The following is a 25,097-nucleotide window of genomic DNA, read 5'->3' on the forward strand; positions in this document are numbered from 1 at the left end:
AGGGGAAAGCTGGAGAAGTTGACCATAGCAACTAATTAGCATCTAGCTATCATTTTATAGACTGTACTTGATAAATGATAGGCAGAAGCTGATTGGGTACTATGGGCAACTTCTCCACTTGTCATCTTTGTAAGGTTAGATACATCTCCCCTTCTTAAATTTTATTATATATTACTTAATTTTGTGGGGATGGAGCTCCAAAGCCAACTCTGACTCCTCCCAGATGCCGTGCCAAGCTTTTGGTCACCTCTTCTATATCAGCATAAAGGATATGAGAATATATTGTAAGTTCATATTTTCAACTTCATCAGGTTCATTGAAAACAACAACATCAAATCAATCTCGGGAAACGCATTGCGCGGACTGCGGTCGCTGATACACCTGTGAGTATAAGAGCAGGGCGAGGAGCCAATGTCGCCCTGAGATAGGTAGCCTAATACGGTTAACATGGGAGGTAGTAGGTTATGAAAGATGGGCTATTCTTGAAATTGGCCATGGCTGTATAAATACAATCATTTTTCCCTGTAAATAATTTATGAGCCGCTAGCTGGATGAGCGGACAGCTCAGGGATTGATGTGTAATAATTTCCTTTGTTCCTCTCCCATACAGGAGCTTGGCTAATAATCATCTGGAATCTCTTCCTAGTGGTTTATTCCGGTCCCTGACAGCAATCAAGCACATGTAAGGCAATAGGGGAAAAGGGGGGCTTGGTTTAGCCTTACAGGCAACCGGGGATAGAATGGCAACAGTGTCATCCCTATTGTAAAATATAGAGATATTAGTAGCTGCCGCGATCTGTGATCATACAAAGCCTGTTAGTACAGAGTAAGTCGGGGCCGACTCTGACCAATTTGGTGACCTAGGCAAGATTATGACTGGTGCCTTCAGCTCACTCGCACCTGAGAAGTGGATAGGTGTGGCCTTGCTACAGTGGGTGATTGGGGAGGCAGAGGGTATCAATGCCTCCAGCCATCAAGTCTCTCCCCCTTGTGTCTCTAGCCATCAGATCTCTTCCCTTTCTTTCTCCAGCCATCCAGTCTCCCCCCTTGTGTCTCCAGCCATCCAATCTCCCACCCTTGTGTCTCCAGCCATCCAATCTCCCACCCTTGTGTCTCCAGCCATCCAATCGCTCCAACGTGTGTCTCCAGCCATCCAATCTCCCACCCTTGTGTCTCCAGCCATCCAATCTCTCCCACTTGTGTCTTTAGCCATCCAATCCCCCCCCCCCCCCCCATGTGTGTCTCCAGCCATCCAATCCCCAACCTATCTCTTTAGCAAGCTCTCATCTTTGCTGTCTTCCCTCTGCATCTCTCCTCTGCGGCGCTCTATGCTGTGAATGATGCTGAGGTGACCTTAAGCCACGCCAGCATCACACTGATGGAGGCTGCAGTAGCTGTATTATTGGTGCTAGGCTGTACAGGCTTTCTGCTGCTGCTGCTGCTCTGCTTCCTATACATCCTATCGGATGACAGACACTTTCACCCGGGACTTCTGAAATCTGGAGCCGGTGCAGCGGACCTTAAATGTCCAGCTTGCCCAGATGCCCCTAGGCTATTCCATGCCTAGGGCTGGATCTGTGGTAAGTGCTTTTATACAACTGCCAGACCTAGGAAATCTGTAATGATGTAGGGGGTAATTCCAAGTTGATCGCAGCAGGAAATTTTTTAGCAGTTGGGCAAAACCATGTGCACTGCAGGGGAGGCAGATGTATCATTTGCAGAGAGAGTTAGATTTGGGTGGGTTATTTTGTTTCTGTGCAGGGTAAATACTGGCTGCTTTACTGTTACACTGCAATTTAGATTGCAGATTGAACACACCACACCCAAATCTAACTCTCTCTGCACATGTTATATCTGCCCCCCCCCTGCAGTGCACATGGTTTTGCCCAACTGCTAAAAACTTTCCTGCTGCGATCAACTTGGAATTACCCCCGTAATGCTGGCATCCACCCTGGGGGTCATCACAAGCAGAGGCCCCTCCACATGATTCAATGGGGGCTCATATGTGAGACATCTATTTTTGTCACCTGAAATAAATTATGGACTCCTGACGCAGCCAAAGTAACATCATAGATAGGAAATGACGCCTATAACTGCTGTCATGCGAATGGTTCCAAAACGGAGCGCTGGCTGTACATTATTGTCACCAAAAATATTCTCCAACATGCATACCTGCCACTAGTTCCAGTTTGATGTCCTAAACAGATGGGGTTACTGGGAAGTGGGCGTGGCATTGAGCTAAATTGGGGGTGTTTGGGTAGATCAAGTGATTTGATTGGTGACCGTTTTTGCAAGATTTAAAGCAACAATTAATTTTTTTTAAATTGTAACGATAATGTATACTATAATGCGTGGCATTTAAAAAGTCCCCACTTCAAAGCCTTTGGCAAGTTTGCTAATTAGTAAGTAAACCCATAAATATGAACGTTATGGTAAGAACTTACCGTTGATAACGTGATTTCTCTTATGTCCACAGGTATCCACAGGATAACATTGGGATATTGTCGAGCGACAGCGAAAATGGCACCAACACGGTCACGAGCTACCTGGCCTCCCAGGATGCATTGGGGCCTCCACTATATAGTCCCGCCCACTGATTCAGTCAGATCAGTTCTTTCCACAGCGATTATAGGCAGGAACATTAGGTAGAGACCTGTACAGGCGATAAGAACACACATGCACACCCTTCCATACAAGAAGGAAGAGGTTTTTAGTGTTTGTCTAGATCCTCAAATCAGATGCGTCTGGGTGGGATCCCTGTGGATACCTGTGGACATAAGAGAAATCACGTTATCAACGGTAAGTTCTTACCATAACGTTCATTTCTCTGGCTGGGTCCACAGGATTATCCACAGGATAACATTGGGATTCCCAAAGCCATTTTAGTGGTGGGGACGCTCCTGATTGCACAGGAGGACCTTTCGCCCGAAGTCTGCGTCATGAGAGGCAAAAGTATCCAAGGCATAATGTCTGATGAATGTGTTTATGGAAGACCATGTGGCTGCCTTACATATCTGTTCTGCTGATGCTCCCTGCTGTGCTGCCCAAGAAGGACATACCTTACGTGTAGAGTGTGCAGAGACATTAGCCGGAATAGGGAGATCTGCATGAGAATAAGCTTCAGATATTACCATTCGGAGCCATCTCGCCAGCGTCTGTTTACTAGCAGGCCAACCTCTCCTATGGAATCCGTAGAGGATGAAGAGGGAATCTGTTTTCCTGATGGCACTAGTACGATCTATGTAGATTTTTAAAGACCGGACCACGTCCAGTGACGCTTCTCCCGCAGATAGTCCCGATACCTGAAAAGCTGGGACTACAATCTCTTCATTCAGGTGAAACTTTGACACCACCTTTGGAAGATAACCAGATCTCGTTCTGAGAACTGCTCTGTCTGGAAAAAAACTTAGGAAAGGAGACTTACATGATAATGCTCCTAAATCTGACACTCTTCTGGCTGACGCCATTGCCAGTAAAAAAAGAACTTTAACCGTTAACCACTTAAGATCTGCTCTCTCAAGTGGTTCAAACAAAGGACCCTGGAGAAATTTAAGAACTAAATTCAAATCCCAGGGAGCTGCAGGAGGAACAAATGGAGGTTGAATATGTACTACTCCTTGGAAAAAAGTACGTACATCCTGTAGGTCAGCAATCTTCTGCTGAAACCATACAGTCAACGCTGAGACTTGCACCCTCAAGGAAGCAACCTTCAACCCCTTATCCAATCCTGCCTGCAGAAAATCCAAAATTCTAGCTACTTTAAAGGCTCTTGGATTGTAATTTTTTCCAGAACACCAATGAATATAGGCTTGCCATATTCTATGATATACACGGGCCGAAGAAGGCTTTCTTGCTCTAAGCATGGTTTGGATTACTTGCTTTGAAAATCCTTTAGCCTCTAAGATAGAGGTTTCAACAGCCACGCCGTCAAAGACAGGCGATCCAGATGACTGTGACAACAAGGACCCTGCATTAACAGATCTGAACGTTGAGGGAGCAGTATCGGTGCTTCCACGGACATTCTCCACAGTTCTGTGTACCAATGCCTTCTTGGCCAAGCTGGAGCTATTAGAATGATTGCTCCTTTTGCCTGTTTTATCTTTCTCACTACTCTGGGTAACAGAGATATTGGAGGGAACAGATATGCCAGCTGAAACCTCCATTCTACTGACAGTGCGTCTACCAGGACTGCTCCTGGGTCCCTTGTTCTTGATCCGTAACTCGGAACTTTGTTGTTTAGACGAGACGCCATAAGGTCTATCTCCGGTAGACCCCATCTGTTCACCAGTGTCTGAAACACTTCTGGGTGTAGTGCCCATTCGGTTTCCTGAATGGTGTGCCGACTGAGAAAATCCGCTTCCCAATTTAGTACACCCGGGACAAATACTGCTGACAATGCTGGGAGATGGAGTTCTGCCCACTTTAGAATGGGAGTTACTTCCTCCATCAGACTCTTGCTGTGAGTCCCTCCTTGATGATTTAGGTATGCTACTGCTGTCGCATTGTCTGAGCGGATCTGGACTGGTCTTCCTTGTAGATTGTCCTTTGCCTGAACTAGGGCCAAGTAAATGGCTCTTATTTCTAACAGATTTATCGGCAGGCGACTTTCCCTTGCGGTCCATTTTCCCTGGAACCATAGGCTTCCGAGTACCGCCCCCCAACCTTGCAGGCTGGCATCTGTCATCAGGACTTGCCACTCTTTTATCCAAAAGGGTCTCCCCTTGTTTAAATGGTCTGTCTGTAGCCACCATGCTAGAGACCTTTTTACATTTACTGGAATCTTTATCATCTGCTTCTTTGTTGTTTGATGATTTCCGTTCCATTTTGTCAAAATGAGATGCTGCAATGGTCTGGAGTGGAATTGCGCATATTCCACCATGTCGAACGTTGATACCATCAGACCCAACAGCCGCATTGCTGCATGGACTGACATTGTCTGGGCTTGCAACGCTTCCTGAGCCGTGACCTGCACCTTGACTATTTTCTTCTCTGGTAAGAGAACTCTCTGTAGGTCTGAATCCAATATGGCTCCCAAATGTACCATCCGCTGTGATGGGTTCAGGGACGACTTCTCCCAATTTATGAGCCACCCGTGTCTCTGTAAACAAACTATCGTCTGTTGGAGATGGCTCAACAGTAAATCTTGCGACTGTGCTAAGATTAATAGGTCGTCTAGGTATGGGAATATCCTTATCCCTTGTTTGCGCAGACAAGCTGCCATAACCACCATGATCTTGGTAAACACCCTGGGTGCTGTAGCTAGCCCGAAGGGCAGAGCTTGGAACTGGAAGTGTTCCTTGAGGATGGCAAACCTGAGGTAACACTGATGTGATAGTGCTATAGGCACATGTAGGTAAGCATCCCGCACATCCAGAGATACCATATAGTCTCCCGGTTCCATAGCCAACATTATGGAGCGTAACGTCTCCATGTGGAACTTCGGGATCCATATGTAATTGTTCAACATCTTCAGATTTAGAATTGGTCGATATGACCCATTTGGTTTCTGGATTAGAAACAGATTGGAGTAATACCCCTGTCCCTTTTGTGATGGAGGTACTGGGACAATTACACCTGACTGCAGTAATTTTTGGACTGCTTCTTGCAGGGCATTGGCCTTCGACTCTATACGAGACGGGCAGGTGCAAAAAAATCTTTGAGGAGGCTGCCTCCTGAATGGGAACCCATACCCCTGAGATACTACCTTCTGCACCCAGGCATCTGTTGTTGACTGTTGCCATGTGTGTGCAAATTGCAGGAGTCGGCCTCCAACCCTGGAATCCTCCAGGCGGAGGCCCGTCTCTTCAGGCTGAGGGCTTTTGTTCAGGTTTGGAAGCTGGCTTTTTGCTAGCCCACTGCTTCTTAGCCCTGGATTTAAACTGGGGTTGTTTAGGCTCCTCTTTACCTTTCGCTTTGCTTTGCCAGCGAAATGAGCGAAATTTTAAACCCTTGGACTTAGGGTTGTAGGTAGCCGGAAATCTGACCTTCTTCGATTCAGCCTCTGACTCTAGGATATCCGATAAAGGTTTTCCTAATAATATATTACCCATGAAAGGCAATGCTTCCAATTCCTTCTTGGACTCCGCATCTGCCTTCCAGGTCCGTAGCCAGACTGCTCTGCGAGCGACTACTGCCAGGGCTGAAGCTTTAGAATCAACAGTGCCTACATCAATGGCTGCTTCTTCTAAATACTGGGGAGATTGTTCTTAAACGGCAAAGACGATCCTCTTGCTCCCTAGTAGGAGAGGGGATGTCATTCTCTAGTTCCTCTATCCATTCGCCCATTGCCTTTGCTACCCAGGCCGAAGCCATAGCAGGTCTTACCACTGCACCCACAAGAGAAAAAATATTTTTTAATAGGCTCTCTACCCTCCTGTCTGTGACATCATTCAAAGAGGTAGATGACAGTGGCAAAGCAGATTTGTGCACGAGTCGCAGAACATGTGCATCTACTTTTGGAGGAACTTCTCTCTTCGAACAATCTCCAGCAGGAAATGGATAATAAGAATCCCATCTCCTAGGAATCTTATACTTTTTACCGGGCGCTGCCCAAGACTCATCCATCATTTCCGTCAACTCCTCTGACGCTGGAAATTCAGCTTTCACTGACTTTGTTCGTTTGAATACAGGTGCTTTTGCTTTTAACGCTGTCTTGGCTGGTTCTTCCAGAGAAAGCACAGCCTTTACTGCATTAATGAGTTCAGCTACATCATCTGAACTAAAGCTCTGCGACTGATCATCATATGGAGTTAAATCTATTGTTTCCGCATCATCATCCGATGTATCCTCTTGTGTAGTCTGCCATACAGACGTATCTGTCTTAGTCTTACCTGCCCCTTGGTTGCTTGTAGAAGCTACTGGAACCAAACCATAGGAAGGGAGCTGCATAAATGGGTTCATAGTGTAACCTAACCCTTGAGGTGGTGCTACTGGAGCTAACCTGTCCGCTATTGAAGACAGAGTCTTTGCGAACATATTCCATGGTGGCTCTACTGGAGGTTGAACTAACTCCTGTTTTTTACTTCGCTGAAAAGCGAAACAGTTTGCACACAAACCCTCATAAGTGACCAATTGAATCATATCAATTACCCCTGACTTACAAGATAAGCATGTTAGGGCTGTAGGAGTGCTTGACAAATTCTCCTCATCACTTTTGCCGCTCACAGACATTTTTTCTGATATTGACTACACAATTTTGTGACTGAACCACACCCTATAATCAGTATATAGAGGTGAAATCAATCTGACCACAGTGCACCTGATTTGAGGGTCAGAACAGGACTGACATTACACAGAAAAGTCAGCACACATACTAGCAGTCAGTCACATGTTAAAGCATTAGACATTGTCATATGAGAATACAACCTCCATAATAACTTATACATAAGTAGGAAATTTGTACTTCTGTTTAACTGGTTCTTTTTCAACATAACATGCAGAAAACACAGTAATATACAGGTCTCATATGCAATAGGTACTAAAAATTAACAGTGCACACTAAGAAGTAGAAGGAATTTTTAGTACTGTATACCCTGCCTCCAGGGAGCGGGATACAGGGAGACTCACCACACGTCCATATCCAAGCAAAGGCGCTCGAAAGACGCTGAGTGGATTCAGACGCTACTGGTGTACACTGCCGCTCTTGGTAACTGATAACGGACACTGACGCTCACCAACGGACACGGACGCTGAGCGACTCCACGTGCATGCAGACACTAAAGGCCTGCGACTCGGTCTGGGCGGGTTTATATCCAGTGTACACAACCGCAGCGTCTAAGCTGCGACCGAGTACCCTCGTGGTAGCGTCTGAGCCGGAAGTGAGGTTATTCAGTTCATGAAACGAGAGACCCGCGGGAACTGGCCATGAACTCGGAGGAGGGACGGCCAGGAGAGCGTCTGAAACCCCCTGTTGACTTAAACTCCCAGGATCGCGGCCTCACCTAGTCCTGGCGCCTATGATCCCCGGAACGTAGCGCTGTCACACTCGAGATGTTCGGCGGATCAACACGCTGTTTGTAGTCTCCACCAAATCAGCGTAGCTGTGTCCTGACCCCTCTAGTAAGAGGAAGTCCATATACTCACTGTCTCCCCATGCTCCGGCCACAGCCTGGTAACGTCTGCTGGACCTGCTAGAACATCCGACACAGACGCCCGTCGAGACAGCACTGTACCGCGAAGGTAAGCGTTGTTGCGACCCGGTGGGGAGTTGTTGGAGCGACTCTTTCTAATACACGTTTAAGACGCTGTTAAGAGAAGTCGCTCAAACAAAAACAGTAAGTCTATAAAAATAAAGTAATGAAAACTTGAGGCTGCTTTCACAGCAGCCCTGTGACCATGCGGCTTCCTGCCGCACCAAGCAAAAAACTGATCTGACTGAATCAGTGGGCGGGACTATATAGTGGAGGCCCCAATGCATCCTGGGAGGCCAGAAAGCTCGTGACCGTGTTGGTGCCATTTTCGCTGTCGCTCGACAATATCCCAATGTTATCCTGTGGATAATCCTGTGGACCCAGCCAGAGAAATCACGGGTTTACTTACTAATTAGCTCAAAAACAACATGAAGTTGTTTTTGAGCAAACGTTTAGACATTTCAGCAGACATGTATCAACGTCATTGGAAAAGGCAGGAGGTTCTAAGCTCTCCCTCCCCACCCCTTCTTCTCTCTTTCTTACAATACAATTGACGGGCAGCCAGGACTACTGTTAGCTTCCTTACACTGTTACAGATATTTCTTGCCGCAAAGAGGTTTTCTATGTTAACTAAAGTTTAAATGACCCCTCTAGTACTTAGGTGAGGGTTTATATAGCCAAATGCTCAACCTGTCATAAGCCGGCTATCGATTTCGCACAACAGCGGTCAGGTCTGAATTAGGCTCTTAGACATTTGATGATGCTCAACAAGCAATGTGTGTAAGTATCAGGACCAACCCCAGCTAAACAACTAGTGCGCAGGATAATAAGCCTATTTATGCCATGTAAGAATTTTATTGAATTTAGACATCCCTTAGTAGAGATTTGGAAATATATGGACGTATATACACAATACCCATGGGCGTTTGAGCACCGGGACTGTAGGTAATCTGTGGATTGAGAGGAGCATACTGTGGGCCTAATTTATGTATGCACTGAGATCGCACTGCGCACGTGTGAGGTACCTTTGCGCTCACAATGAGCAATTAAATGCAGAGTGGTTGACAGGAAGAGATTTTCATGGAAGTTATTGGGATGTGTATCTGCCTTCAGCTGTGATCATGTACGCAGAGAAACGCGGTGGCAGCATCGCTACTGTCGCGTCCAATCTGCGTGACCATGGACTCACTCAGTTTATGTTCTTCGTTACTGCGTCGGTGCTGCGTATGTGTGCGCAGTTGCTGAGGACTGTGCGATGGCTCCGGTAGGCCAGCGGCTTCGGTTGGGATAATTAGCAGGTCCGTAGGCTGGAAAAGCGCAGCTGCGTAATGCGTACAAACATGAATCAGGCACTGTTCTAAAAGTTTACAAAAATGTAACAGTGACTTTTCCCTGCAGAGATTTGCGTGGTAACCCCTTACACTGTGACTGCCAGATCAAGTGGCTCGTGCAATGGATCAGCGGGGAGGGGAAGAACGTGGCCGTGTGGCCCCCTTTACCGTGTGAGGAACCGGCAAAATTCAAAGGGATGACCTTAAATAACCTGTCAGAGAAAGACTTCTACTGCATGACCAGCAGTGAGTAACGTGCAAGTGTGTCTTATATTCATAGCCTATATATTTCCTAACTTCTAGCCAAATAACACAAGGGTCCACATACCTGTTTGGGAAGGGTCCACGTACCTGTTTGGAAAGGGTCCACGTGCCTGTTTGGGAAGGGTCCACATACCTGTTTGGGAAGGGTCCATACACCTGTTTGGGAAGCGTTCACGCACCTGTTTGGGAAGCGTTCACGCTCCTGTTTGGGAAGGGTCCACGCACCTGTTTGGGAAGCGTTCACGCACCTGTTTGGGAAGGGTCCACGTACCTGTTTGGGAAGGGTCCATACACCTGTTTGGGAAGGGTCCATACACCTGTTTGGGAAGGGTCCATACACCTGTTTGGGAAGGGTCCACGCACCTGTTTGGGAAGGGTCCACGTACCTGTTTGGGAAGGGTCCACGCACCTGCATGGCTATTTAAAGGAAATCCAACCACTATACATTATTGGTATATAAATTAAATATTAAGGGATGAGTGTAAAAAGTGTTCCTGTTATAGGGATTTACCTATTTTCTCTATGACAATGCTAGTTATTCTACTTACAGAGCTCACCATTCAGTAGAGTTGCTTTGTTTAACTTCTCTTCCCCATACTCCCTTACCTTCTTCCAGAGCTCAACTGTCAAATGTATTTATGTCTGATGATCCTCTCATAATACTATGGTCCAGATTTATCAAGCCTTGGAGAGTGATAAATTGCACGGTGATAAAGTGCCAGCCAATCAGCTCCTAACTGTCATGTTACAGGCTGTGTTTAAAAAATGACAATTAGAAGCTGATTGGTTGGTACTTTAGCACCGTGCAATGTATCACTCTCCAAGGCTTGATAAATCTGGGCCTATATCTGGGGGGCACAGCCATGAGGCAAGGAATATATGGAACACTTTATAAAGGCTAATAATAATAATAATAATAATAATATCATAGAAACTAAAAGGTAACAGCTTATTGTGCTGGCTTTCAGTCACTGTTGTGGTTTGTGTTGTGTACTCTGTCTTCTATGTGTTGTTGCTGCCACCTACTGGTGTGTCTGGGAGAAGGCAGCTGTTGTGTGCTGCAGTGACGCTGACTCTTTATGTAGCTGATCCCCCAGCGTCAGTCATTATTAATCAGTGTGGCACCATATTGGGACACCTGAAGCAGCAGTTACTAATATCATGTACTGTATATTCGACAACCAGGGGACCTGAGGGCAGACACTTAAGGCCCACACACACGGTACTAATGTGTACCGATGATGCGACCGACAAGGGTCATCATATCGAGCGGTCCCTACACACGGGGTGACCCGCAGCCGGACCGCCTGCTATGCCGCCCCCCCCATTTTGAACATGCAGAAAGATCAGGCGAAGCGATGGACGACCCCACGGAAGCGCGCAATGAACGACATCATGCGTACACATAGGATTGTATTCATGAAGCAGTGAAAAGTGTGCAGAAGTGAGCCAGTGGAGAAGTTGCCCATGGCAACCAATCAGCATTGAAGTAACATTTATAATTTGCATACTATTATATTGTACAGAGCCGCTAATTGGTTGCCATGGGCAACTTCTCCACAGGCTCACTTCTCCACTCTTTTCACTGCTTCATGAATAGACCTAATAGAACGATATAGCTGTTTGATCGTTCCATTACGTCGGATCATCAGCTATATAATGTTCCGTGTGTGGGGGCCTAGTATGCAGAGAAACCTTGCACCGACCCTGGGCTATTGGGTGACAGAAGAGCAGCTTTTCCAGTCCAATATAAAGCAATGCTATACTGGTTTCTCAGAAACCAGTATAGCACCGCTTTATATTGGACTGGAAAAGCTGCTCTTCTGTCACCCAATAGCATTTCTGGCAGCGTCATTAGGCTTCCCTTTCCCGGGCTGTAATATGCGCCACTGTACGGCTCCAGCCTCAGCGACGTGTTTATCCTATTACAGCCGGAGCTGGATATAACAGACCGAGATCACTGATGGTTACTGTAATGAACATTGCTGCAACGCAACGTGCTATAAATAATTACACAATGCTGTGATAATTCCTCCGAGAAATAATTGTATCCGCAAACAGACAATGACAGAGTCTGATGTTCAAATAAACAGCGGAACAATGAACAATTGAAGACTTTGTTCCCGTCTGCTGCGACTCCCAGGAACGTAATGCGTGAGAAGCGGTGCTGCAGACCCATCACTGGAACACAAATGCTTTGTTTGTGCCCTGTTTCAATTGTTATACAAATTGTAGATATATAGAATTATATAACACCTGCTGCGTATTACAGCTCTATAGCGTCTACTAAATTCACCCATATACCGATTTATTTATAAATATTTATGTTTATTAATGAGAGTATAAACATCCAGCGGAAAGTGCAATCAAGTGCAGACGCCCGCATTAGCCAAGTCCTTACTAACGCTAATGAGCGTATCGGTATTGCTTTTTTGCGTAAGGTCGCATCATCAGCGTTTCTCCACCTGCAGCCACAGCATCAACATAAGCACTCTGGGGGGTATCCAGATAGCCGCGATAATGCGACTCACAATCGTGGCAAAACTTATCGCACCTATCTCCCGAAAAATCCGCTTATCGCAGCCTGCATGCTCCTGTTTTTTGCACCGCTCCTATTCCAACATGGCGATAACGGGATTTGCGCGATAATTCTAGCTGGCAAAAGCAGAGATAAATATAGGAGAAACTGGAGAAATCTGCCTGTACCCCCTAAAAAAGCCAACACATATAGGAAACATTATAGAAGTCTATTAGTGGCCATAATAAAACTATTTTGTGTAATTAAATTGGGTCAAATGGCTGTTATATGCATTTTTTTGAAAAATGGTAGAAAGCTATTTGTTGCTGCAAAATAAGTGCTCTCATTAAAATTGGGGTACATAAAAATGGGTATCAGTATATATTTGGGTCAGTTTAGGGTATTTTAAAAAAAGTGGAAACAGACCGATTACTCCCACCTGCAAGCCTAAAAACACTTGTCCCACACATAAAGCACCCCAATATACCTGTCCCATACCTTGTACCCCAATATCCATCACTTTGCATTTTTGAACCCAAAAATGACATGTCATTATTGGCCAATGAAAAATATTTAAAGACATCTAAGTGTCTACTTAGTCATTCAGGCGGGTGTCCCAGTGGGTTTCTGAACCAAATCCCAACATTTTTACCTTAAAATAGGGATTTTGCACAACGTATCCCCTGCTTAGAGATAGGGAAGAGAAATTTGCGATAAACCCTATGGAGACTTATCGATGACAATTCATCGCCGCTAATTGGACACCCCCCTCTGAGTGCAAATATCCGTCAGAGACAGATGTTCCTTCTCCTATGCCTCAAATTAACACGGACCTCTTGTATCCTCCACCAGTAGCGCATACATGGTGGGGAGTGTGCGCGTGCACAGTGGCGCCAGCAGGGCCGGCTCAGGGTCTTTTTGCGCCCCCTGTACAGTAGTAGCGCGCTGAAATGATGTGCGGTGCGCGATGACGTCATCGCGCACCGCACAGCAAAGGTCCTCTCCACGAAGGAAAACTATATGCTACGCGTCTAGTTCCCTTCGTGGAGAGGACCTTTGCTGTGCGGTGCGCAATGACGTCAACGTGCACTGCACATCATCACAGAAAAGGTTCTCTCCACGAAGGGAAACTACTAGTTTCCCTTCACAGCGGGCAGCGGCAGTGGGGGGCACAGCAGCAGCGGATCTTGCCGTGGCGCCCTCCGGAAGGCAGCGCCCCCGGCAAAAGTCCTGCTTGCCCGTGGCAAGATCCGCTACTGGGCGCCACAAGGGAGGTGCGGGCCTCACCCAGATGTCACCCTCATGCCGGCTACCCCTCAGTGACAGTAGCCGACAGGTGTGACAGGAGCCGACATTATACTGCAGCGCCTGCCACCTGTCAGTGAGAAGGAGCCGTAAGAGTCTACGAGGCCGGTACAGCATCTCCAACGATGCTGGGGACGCCCCCAAAGTGATTTAGAATGGGGGCTCTCACGAGGCTATGACTTTTTTGGGGCGGAGGCAGAGGGGCTGTTGGCCGCTGACAGTAAGAATAGACGGGCTCTGGCAGTTGAGTGAAGCACCGCACAGATGGGTATGATCTAGATCAGAGATTTTCAACCTTTTACAACTCGCGGCACTGAACAAGATCTAAATATTGCCAGGGTACACTCAAATATAATGGTGATGCATGGCGCAGTTGCGTGTCCTAGGATGTCATGTCGCAGCTTCTCCATAGGTAACGTCTGAGCCACATCTGAGAAAGCCAGAAGAGCCCAACACTGCCCGGGCCCAAAATTAGATCTGGCTCAGCAACCACGAAACCCACCAGTATTGATCATTCCAGGGCCTCAGTAGCGGCAAAACACTGACGGGCCTGGCTCTGCTTCTATGGCGGCACACCTGGAGACTGCTCCGGGCACACTAGTGTGCCATGGCACAGTGGTTGAAAAACACTGATCTAGATTCAGAGGCCCTGGACTGAATAATATTTGGGGTAGGTAGGGGCACCAGTTTTATTTACATATTTTGATTTAACGTTCCATTTGACAGCGAGTTCAATCAGGAGTGCCTAATCCAACAGGGTTTAGATGGAACCCATGTTGGACGCCATCAGATTTTAATTGCCCGATGCATAGTAAATACTGTTTTGTAAGACTGAAGTCCACTGGCGATGTCCTGCAGGCAGTGGTGCCGAGAGGGGGAGGGGGGAGGGTACAAATTACCGGGGCCCAGGTCTGATGGAGGGGCCCAGTGAGGGTCCAGTAGGGGCCCAGGCCCCCTCTCTCCCTTACCTGGCAGCAGCTGCAGCTCTTTTCCTCAGCCCAGCACACGCTGCTTGTGTACTGGGCTGCAGTGTGGCCATGGAGGTGCTTCAAATTAAAATACTATTTTTTCAGTATTTTTTTTTCTAAGGGTACATGACCACACCTCCTGTTATTAGACCACGCCCCTTGAAAATTACCTGGGCTCAGCCCGGCTCTCGACTTCCCTGCCTGCAGGTTGCAACAGTCTGCAAACCCGCTGCTTAGTAAATGTAATCACATAAACTGTGGATGATCACATACGATTAGAGCCCTGGATCTTCGGTCCAGAAGACAGCACACACCAACAGATTAATTAAATATGGTAATAGATAACCGTATTACTGTTGTGACAAATACTGTACACAAATGTGCCCTTTACCGACACGGACATGAAAAAATTACAGTAAATACATCCTTCCAATTTATCATTTATTGTACTATTAGTCATGTTGCTTTATCAGTTTCCACCAATTGCAACCAGCTTTAACCCCTTCATTGCTGAGGCTTATCTCCCACTCCCGCTGAGACCAAGTTTAAGCGTTTGGTCTTGTTACATTTCAACATCAATATCACAGTGTTTTTCATGTACAGTAATATGTAGTACCCACACAAACTTTATACTGCCGCCACATCATGCAGTGTAAGGGACAGAGCAGAGCTGCTGCACATGCCCAGTGGTAGCAGCTTCTGCTACCAAGTCTGAAACAGCCTACTATAGACAATCTATAGTGTTAAATATTAATACTATTCCATACATTATCCAGTGTATAAAAAGACAATGTTTACATTATTGTCCAGGGTCGGTATTAGGTTCTTCTACTATTCCCCCAGACTCCCGCACTTACTCCAATGTTCTGCAGAATGGGAGATTGTGGGCTGCATTTGGAAATCCCCCTCTAGAAATCCTGCGTTTGCTCCTGCCATCTGTCATTTTCCTCCAGTGGCACTTTTAGTAAATATCATTAGGTATCTCATGGTATCCTGCGTAATGATGTCTGCCACTAAATGTTACTTTTACTTTTTTTTTCTACAGACATTGTCCAGCGGTGGACCTACAAGTTGCCGTCCTTGTCCGTCAGGTCTTTTGAATATCTCTCTGACCAGCATGTGGTGATCACTCACCCATTTGAGGGTCGCTGCACCTTCCTGGAGTGGGATCATGTGGCTTACGAATTCAGGCACTATGATAGCGTCAAAGGTGAGTCCAGGATGTTGGTGCTTCTGATAGACCTTCCGTAAGAACACATTTTCCAGTTGAAACCTAATACTCCTGTGTCTCTACCTGCACTGCACAAGAGGGAGAGCTAGTGATGTCAGTGTGCTCTGGCTGGGGGGGCTCCCTGACAGAGGGGGCCCCGGGGGACGTTATCCCCTTCACTTCACCCTTAATCTGGCTATGATAATAGGACAGGGTCATATTGGTCCACACAGGAATGGGGAAACTCCCAGTGGGCCCCACTGCCTTGGGGAAGGCCAGCCCATCCTCTGGGGATCAGATCCCAGATGTTCACATTGAATTATACATTACAAGCTACCAGCGGTGGCTGTGCACGTCTGAACGGAGCAACACTTGAATTGCTCCGTCGGGTGTCATTTAATAGACATCGGCGCGCAAAACACTTGAATTCCCCTCATAGAGGTGAGGAGCAGTGTTAGTCTTTTATTATATAGGATACATAAATTGCATTACACTGCGCAGGACTATGGTGTATTTTCTACAGTGTATTGTTTTTATTAATCTGGTACATTATCATACATGCACTACCATTATTTATTATATATATTTATGAAGGGGCCCAGAACATGCACTCACTAATGGTTAGCCAAGCCTCTAAGCATGGGCCCCTACCACTGCGTTTCCCTAGTGGGTCCTTCATGTCCCAGTCTGACACTGTATTAGGGGGCTTTAGCTAACACAATAAGGGGCTTTAACTTCCACGTACCATAGCAGGAACACAGGGCTCTTTTAAGATAGTGTTGCCAAGGGCAACCAACCACGTTCTAGTGCAAATTATAAAATACATGCAAGCATCTAATGGGTTGCGATGGACAACACAGTTAGGCGCAGTCAGATCACCTCCTTAGTGATTGGTTGAGATCCGTTCTTGTGGAGAAACTTTATCTTCAACGTGAACTTTACTTATGAACAACAAACATATTCATAAAAATACAGAGCAACGTTCCCACAGGGACCCAATATTAAGCTCAACGCCAAATGATGGGACCACCCATTCTAAGGGGGAGATTGCTCAAAGCTTGGAGGAAGATAAAGTGGAAAGAGATAGGGCACCAGCCAATCAGCTCCTAACTGCCATGTTACAGGCTGTGTTTGAAAAATGACAGTTAGGAGCTGATTGGTTGGTACTTTGGGCCTGATTCAGAGGTGATCGCTTTTGCACAGCAGCAGCTTATATTTTACCTCTCTCCAAGCTCAACCATCTCCAAGCACAACCATGACCTTACTGACGGACCTTGTATGGTATTACTATGGGGTCTCAAAACACCAAAAATGCTGGAAAACTGTTGTTTGAGTATCTGCCAGTGACGTGCGGTGAGGGCAGTAACTGGGGAGGCACTTGGTGATTGCGGTGGTGCCCCCCCTTCCCCCACCCCCCAAAGAAGAAGGGAGGGGGAAAAAAAGCATAGGGTCCCACCTATTTAACCAAAACCAGCACTAGGCTGAACCAGCAGCCAGGGGGAGTAATGCCATAGCAGGGGAGACACTCAGTGTGGGGTCCCCCTGTCAAAGCATTAAACACCCCACAAACCAGTCAGCCCAGGGTTGGCATTCCTCAGAAAGTGGGGACCCCAAAAATTTAAATGGGGTCCCCCCTCCTGAGCAACAACCAGCACTGGGCTGAAAGACCAGTGCTATGCCCCACACCCCTGGTGGCGGTGGGTGCGGGGTACATGGCATGCTAATATTGTTCTTTACAGTCGGCCACCACAGGGCTTCCGGCGTCCTCTATCTTCGGGAGCTCTTGCCTGCTCCCTCCCCTCCGCCAGACTGACCGCCGCTACCTCACCACTGGCTTATATAAGCCAGTTGAGGGGGCGGGGCGATGATGCAGGGAGCCGTGATTGGCTTGCGGTGGCCAACTTGAATTTCAACAATTATGCTGAGGCGCCATTTTCGAAATGGGAAGCCGCTCTCTGCTGCTGAACTCTGCAGAATGGCTGGCAGGGACTGGATCCTCTCGGATCCAGGTCTGCCGCCAGCCACCCTAACTATACCGGGTCCCTCCGTCGCGTCCGTTGGTCCAATCACATCTGGTGGACTGACAGGGGCATGCATTCATGTGGGCTGAATGCACGCCCCTGTCATTGAGGCACAAGTATAGGTGCCGCTTCCCCGTAGTTTTTCATAGTCCCTGGGGGAAAATGATTAAAATAATAAATGAAGATATTTATCACAGAATCTGTGTTAAAAATACCTCCTTTGCATTATTTTTATCATTATGACAGGGGAGGCACTGCCTCCTACCTCCCCTGCCTCCCCTGACTGCACGTCCCTGGTATCTGGCCATTCACAACAGAAGATGAGACATAATACCATATAATTATAATAAACGGGCAGAATTATTATTCATCTTTTTATCTTATTGGGCAACTTTATTTGGTTATTAACGGGGCCAATTAAAATGTACTTATGGTGCTAAAATCTAAGTGTTGCATATGTAATACATTTTATTACCCCCTTTAGCAATCATGCCCCCATAAGAAAATTAATAAATATTAACCCCTTAATATAATGAATACATAACACTGCCCCTTAATATAACTATGTATTAATTCCCGCTAATGTAATTTTGCACCGTACGATACTTATTAATTAATTGTTTTGGCAATTTAAACAATAAATCATTTTTGCCCCCATATTAATAAATAGGGGTAATGTGATGGGTGTGGTTCATCAAATCGACAGTATCTAGGTCGACAATGTTTAGGTCGACCACTGTAGGTCGACAGTCACTAGGTCGACAGTCACTAGGTCGACAGGGTTTCTAGGTCGACATGTGCTAGGTCGACAGGTCTAAAGGTCGACATGATGATTTTTTTTTGTCGTTTTCTTCGTAGAGTGGCCGGGATCCCAAATTAGTGCACCGCGGCCCCTCGCATGGCTCGCTTCGCTCGCCATGCTTTGGGCATGGTGCCTTCGCTCCGCTACCGCTTCGCTCGGCACAGATTACCGTTCCAATCGTAGTCCATGTGGATCGTTAAGTATGAAAAAATTCAAAAAAGGAAAAAAAATTGAAAAACTCATGTCGACCTTTAGACCTGTCAACCTAGCACATGTCGACCTAGAAACCCTGTCGAGCTTCCATCCATGTCGACCTACAGTGGTCGACCTAAACATTGTCGACCTAGATACTGTCGATCTTCAGACCGGATCCCAATGTGACTCTCTTGTATTGTGACCTGGCCGAGATGCGATTTCACCCTCTCATACCCAAATAATTTTTCTGGTTGATTGTCAAACAGCAGATTAATAAATCACAGTTTGTATTTTTATTATATACGTTAACACAAAAAAAAAACAATGAGAAGAGAGATTTGCTCTGAAAATCAGAATTTTTTCTGGCAGGTTTCCAGCGGATCGGTCTTTACTAAATAGTGCGTTTTTTTCTTCTTCTTTTTTTTTTTTTTAAATCTCCAAAACACTGTGGTTTTACATCACCACCCTTTAGTAAATATAGTCCATTCCTCTTAACAGTGGCGTCAGAAGGCGGGTGCAGGGGGGGGGGGGGGGGGGGGCTCGCACTCGGGTGTCCCCCTCAGAAGGGGTGACACCAAAGTGCCAGCTCTTCTGCAGTGACAGGGGCCGAGTGCTGCAGTGAGATAATCTCCGGCAGCACTCGGCTCCTGTCACAGATAAGTAGCCGACACTGTGCAATCTTCGGGGAAGCTGGCTGGACATGCCCCCGGAGTAAAGGAGAGAAGATGAGTGAGGCCACGCCCCTTTCAAATTAGGCCATCCCCCTTTCTGGACGCCCGCGGCTCTGGCGGGCTAAGCGCGCGGGGGGTGGGGGTGTGTGTGTAATAATACAGAGTGCGCACCGGGTGTCACCACAACCGGCGATGCCTCAGCCTCTTAACAATGACATTTTTATATTTAGGAGCATTAACTGAACCAGACAGAAATCAATGAGGAGAAGTTAGCAATTGGGCAAAACCATGTGCAGTGCAGGTGGGGCAGATGTAACATGTGCAGAGAGAGTTAGATTTGAGTGGAGTGTGTTCAAACTGAAATCTAAATTGCAGTGTTAGAATTAAGCAGCCAGTATTTATCCTGCACAGAAACAAAATAACCCACCCAAATCTAACTCTCTCTGCACACGTTACATCTGCCCCACCTGCAGTGCAACATGGTTTTGCCCAATTGCTAATTTTTTTGGTTTGCTAAAAAACTCCGAATAACCCCCTAAGTCCATTGCCGATTTCTGCCTGCTCGAGGTGTGAGCAGAATTAACCTACTGCAATATTTTGGCGTAGGTGCAGTGCTAGAACCTAATTGAATCAACCACAATGAACGAAGTATATTTATTAAAAGTCAATTTGGGCCGATGTTGTTCGATTTTTGGTCGATTTTTTTTACTGATTTTGTGTTTCAGGGCCTAAATCACAGATTTACTAACAGATGATTTTTAACATTATTTAAGAAATATATATACTGTATATGTCAAAAATCACCTTTAGTAAATGTGGGATTTAGACCCTGAAATACAAAATCGACCAAACATCGATAAACATCTACCCCACAAGTCAGTGGCGGAACTAGCGAGCGGCGGGCCCAGGTGCGACAAAATGCTTTGGGCCCCCCCCCATCCCATCCAAGTACACCCCCTCACCCCTTGAGAGGATCTGGTGAGGGAGGACCTGCTCAGGGCCAGAGAAATGGATACCTAGCAACAGTGCCGTAACTAGACATTTTAGCACTGTGTGCAAGAAACGGCATCGGAGCCCCACCCCTGCATGCAAAATAGGGGCAGTGCGCGCCGTAGGCGCGCGCAAAAATACATAGTGGCGTGGCTTCGTGGGGAAGGGGTGTGGCCACAAAATAATACCAATTCATAAAACGGTGCACAGTAGTCTCCATTATTCAAATTACCGCACAGTAGCACCACTACACCAGGTAGAGACCCTTTTACTCCTTACGGCGGACAGATTCCCCTTTTTACACATTACGGCAGACAGCATGCACTTTTTACACATAACGGCAGACAGCGTCCCCTTTTTACACATTACGGCAGACAGCATGCACTTTTTACGCATAACGGCAGACAGCGTACACTTTTTACACATAACGGCAGATAGTGTGCCCTTGTTAAACATAGCGGCAGACAGCGTACACTTTTTACACATTATGGCTGACAGCGTGCCCTTGTTACACATTACAGCAGACAGCGTCCCCCTTTTTACACATTACGGCAAAGATTCCCCCTTTTTACACATTACATCAGGCAGATTCCCCCTTTTTACACATTACATCAGGCAGATTCCCCCTTTTTACACATTGCGGTAGGCAGATTCCCCCTTTTTACACATTACATCAGGCAGATTCCCCCTTTTTACACATTGCGGCAGGCAGATTCCCCCTTTTTGCACATTGCGGCGGCAGATTCCCCCTTTTTACACATTGCAGCAGGCAGATTCCCCCTTTTTACACATTACGGCAGGCAGATTCCCCCTTATTACACATTGCGGCAGGCAGATTCCCCCTTTTTACACATTGCGGCAGGCAGATTCCCCCTTTTTACACATTGCGGCAGGCAGATTCCCCCTTTTTACACATTGCGGCAGGCAGATTCCCCCTTTTTACACATTGCGGCAGGCAGATTCCCCCTTTTTACACATTGCGGCAGGCAGATTCCCCCTTTTTACACATTGAGGCAGACAGTCCCAAGAAAGACAGACAGACAGACAGAATTATACTTACCCTCTCCGCTGGCTTAGGCTCCTCGGTGCAGCTTCTGACGATTCCCGGGCAGGAGAGAAGGAGGAGGGAGGTGGAAGAGAGAGCCGCAGCAGCGCTGTGTCATTGGTGGAGGCGCTGCTGCCCCTCTGCTTCACTATAGGCTGTTCTCGGAAGACAGCCTATAGTGAAGCAGAGGGACAGCAGCAGCAGCGCCTCCACCAGTATCAAAGCGCTGCTGCGGCTCCCTCCTCCACCTCCCTCCTTCTCCTTCTCCCCCGTGCCGCTGCAGTGCGCTCCTCTCCAGGCGGCTGTGTGCTGCAGGCAGCGGTTGCCCGCAGCACACAGCGGCATATAATGAGTCAGTTTGACTCATTACATGCTTTGGGCCCCTGGACAGAGGCGGGCCCCAGTGCAACGCACTGCTTGCACTGGCGGTAGTTCCGCCTCTGCCACAGGTTCTAAAACTCGGTCCCCGGGACCCCACACAGTGCATTTTGCAGGTAACCCAGCAGGTGCACAGGTGTATTAATTACTCACTGACACATTTTAAAAGGTCCACAGGTGGAGTTCATTATTTCACTTGTGATTCTGTGAGGAGACCTGCAAAACATGCACTGTGTGGGGTAATGAGGACCAAGTTTGAGAACCTGTAATCTACCCAAATCGACTTTTAGTAAATATACCCACTTGAATACATTTTTAGTACAAACCACACAGACTGCATTTTCCTACAGCAGTGCAGCCCACGGTCCTAGTTCCTGCAAAAAAAAAAAAAATGATGGAGACGATTCAATTAGCCAAGAACTGGCGCTTAACAGCGTAATTACGATAGGTCACCTACATAGGCTCAGAGCAGAAATCATTCTGCGATGACCTAATCACAATAATCCATGTAACCTGTTCCACTGGCTCTTGGGGGTAATAGAATCAGCACCAAAAATGGGTGTGGATCATAGGGTCCACCTTAACTAGGCAATAGGTTAACCACTATTGGTCAACATACACTAGGTTGACACAGGAAAAAGATCGACATGGACTAAAAGTCAACATGAAAATGGACGACACCGGTAACGGTCGACATGAGTTTTTTTTTTACTTTGTTTGGTGTTGTTTACTCTGTAAAATCAGCGGGAACCCCAAATAGTACAATGCGTCCTCTTGCATCGGGCAAGGTGCCTCGCTCCGCTACCTTTGCGCTCGGCACAGGTTACTACTATTCCTAGTCGCAGTCCACGTGGATAAAGTATGAAAAAGTTCCACAAATAAAAAAAATTTGTGAAAAACTCATGTTGACATCTTCCTGTGTCATCTTTTAACCATGTCGGCCAATAGTGGTCGACCTATTGACTGTAGACCTAAGTGTGGTTGACCTAACAACGGTATACCACCAAAACTATACAGTATTTTTTGTACAAATAATTAGGTAGATGGTCCTCACGCTGTGTAGAGTTAGCGACTCTTTAAAATGTTTAAACTGGACTTCGATTTTTTGGTCTTTGCATGTTGAACGCTAAATCATATAGCTCATAGCATACAATGGGGACAACGCTGTAGACCAGGCCACTGTGTTCATTAAGTCTTTTTGTTTCAAACTTGTAGGTATCTCCATTGTCTCGTGCCTGCCTTTGGTTATCGGAAGGCAGCTGTTTGTCGTGGTTGCCCAACTTTTTGGCGGCTCCTCCGTTTATCGTCGAGACCCATCAGCCGGAAGCGCTTCCTCCTTCCAACTCTTCCAACACTTTCCCGATATCCGCAAGCCCAACGACATTGAGAGCTTCACTACAGCGGAAGGCGAGCACTACTTCGTCATCGCAGACAGCGCCAAGTCCGGGGCCAGCACCTTGTACCGGTGGGACGGCCGTGGATTCTACCCTCAACAGCAGCTGCCTCGCTGGCACCGCGATACTGACGCTGAAACTCTACTCCTCTCAGGTTCCCCGCACCTCATCATGAGCAGCGGTTCTCAAAGGCCACTTGTCTACCGGTTTGAGAACAAGCGCTTAGTGCGGCTGACGGACATCCCGGAGGCTTGGGATGTGTACGCTGTGAAGCACTTCACGGATGCCGAGGATGGGGTGTTTGCTTGCTTGGTCCGGTATATGGGGGACTCCTCTCTCGTACGTTGGGATGGCTCCATGTTTCGTCAGCTGCAGCAGCTTCCATCACGCGGTTCCCATGTCTTTCAACCGCTGTTGCTCGGCCAGCGGTGGCACGCTCTCCTTGGGAATGACTTTGGCTACACGTGGGTTTACCAGTTAGAAAAATGGAAACATTGGGAGGTTGAAGAGTCGATTGATAAGGATGGACCACTGGGACCTTTGGTGCCATTGCAGGAACTGAAGGTCCTGGAAGCCCGGGCTTTCACCACCGTCAAGGTGCGGGGCCGGCAGTTTGTTTTTGTGGCAAGCTTTGGAGGGGATACTGTGGTGTATGAATATGTGGAGAAAGAAAACTCAGTATGAGGCAAAAAAAAACTATTAACAAATGTGGTGGAAAAGTGGACACCTTTAGGTGAAGAGCGACGGCCTTGTTAAAAGTCCTGAAAACAGGGACACGCCTACTAAAAACAAAAACAAAAAACAACACCCACAGATGCTTTTCCGGAATTTTGGGTTTAAAGGGAAACTATCAGACACCGGAGTTTACAGGGAAAAGTAAACAGCAAGTGTTGCTAAACTTTCCGATTGGCCAAAGTCCCGTACAAATATTTAAAGGCTCTAGTCTAGCATCTTGTGGGCCTATACCGGAGAAAGGGACTGGAGTATGGTTCCACCTCATCCAGGTTAATCCAGCAGTGATATAATAGGACAAGAGCTTTTGAGGCCAGTAGCCACCAGGGGGCAAGTGTAAATAAAATTGGAGTGACCAGGCTACAAAATTATAATTTTTTTTAATTAAGCCAAATAAAATGTTACTTAATGACAGGTGTTCAGTGGCTATTACTGGATAAAATAAGTGTAACTTCAAGTATGAAGAGTCAATCTGTTATCAAACACTATCAACACCTTTCTTGTATTCACAATTAAAAAATAAATATGCTGCTTTAACCAGTATACAACTGGATTTGAGTTCTCCACTATTTATAAGGGGATTATACGTAGTAAGGGCGTAACAAAATCACAGAGGCAGTGATAAGGATAGTGAGGACAGGGCTGCATGTGACAGGGGCAGTGACATGATGTGAGGAGGGGAATGGAGGCAGCAGGAAGCCACAGACTGAGAGTTATATAGTGGGAGGAGCAGGGTACCCCAGCAGCACAGAGTATATCAGGAGATGAGAGATGTGTCAGTGAGGACAGGGTTGCATGTGACGGGCAGGGAGACAATGCGAGGGGAATGGAGGCAGCAGGAAGTCACACTGACAGTTATATAGTGGGAGGAGCAGGGTCCCCAGCAGCACAGAGTATATCAGGAGATGAGTGATCTGTCAGTGAGGACAGGGCTGCATGTGACAGGGGCAGTGACATGATGTGAGGAGGGGAATGGAGGCAGCAGGAAGCCACAGACTGAGAGTTATATACTGGGAGGAGCAGGGTCTCCAGCAGCACAGAGTATATCAGGAGATGAGTGATGTATCAGTGAGGACAGGGCTGCATGTGACAGGGGCAGTGACATGATGTGAGGAGGGGAATGGAGGCAGCAGGAAGCCACAGA

At 46.9% G+C, this 25,097-nt stretch overlaps 1 protein-coding gene across 2 annotated transcripts in view; it reads left to right on the forward strand.

Moving 5' to 3' along the window:
• LOC134965842 (leucine-rich glioma-inactivated protein 1-like) overlaps nt 1-24,365 on the forward strand; it is a 49,139-nt gene extending 24,774 nt beyond the window's left edge. For both annotated transcript variants that reach the window (XM_063942220.1, XM_063942221.1), the window contains exons 5-9: nt 312-383; nt 611-682; nt 9,528-9,706; nt 15,561-15,725; nt 23,043-24,365. In XM_063942220.1, the coding sequence (XP_063798290.1) occupies nt 312-383; nt 611-682; nt 9,528-9,706; nt 15,561-15,725; nt 23,043-23,905 (1,351 nt within the window). In that variant the 3' untranslated portion in view covers nt 23,906-24,365. The remainder of the gene's footprint in view (nt 1-311; nt 384-610; nt 683-9,527; nt 9,707-15,560; nt 15,726-23,042) is intronic.
• Nucleotides 24,366-25,097: the final 732 nt, after the last annotated feature.

Source organism: Pseudophryne corroboree, chromosome 10 (assembly GCF_028390025.1).
Source record: "Pseudophryne corroboree isolate aPseCor3 chromosome 10, aPseCor3.hap2, whole genome shotgun sequence".
Lineage (NCBI taxonomy): Eukaryota > Metazoa > Chordata > Amphibia > Anura > Myobatrachidae > Pseudophryne > Pseudophryne corroboree.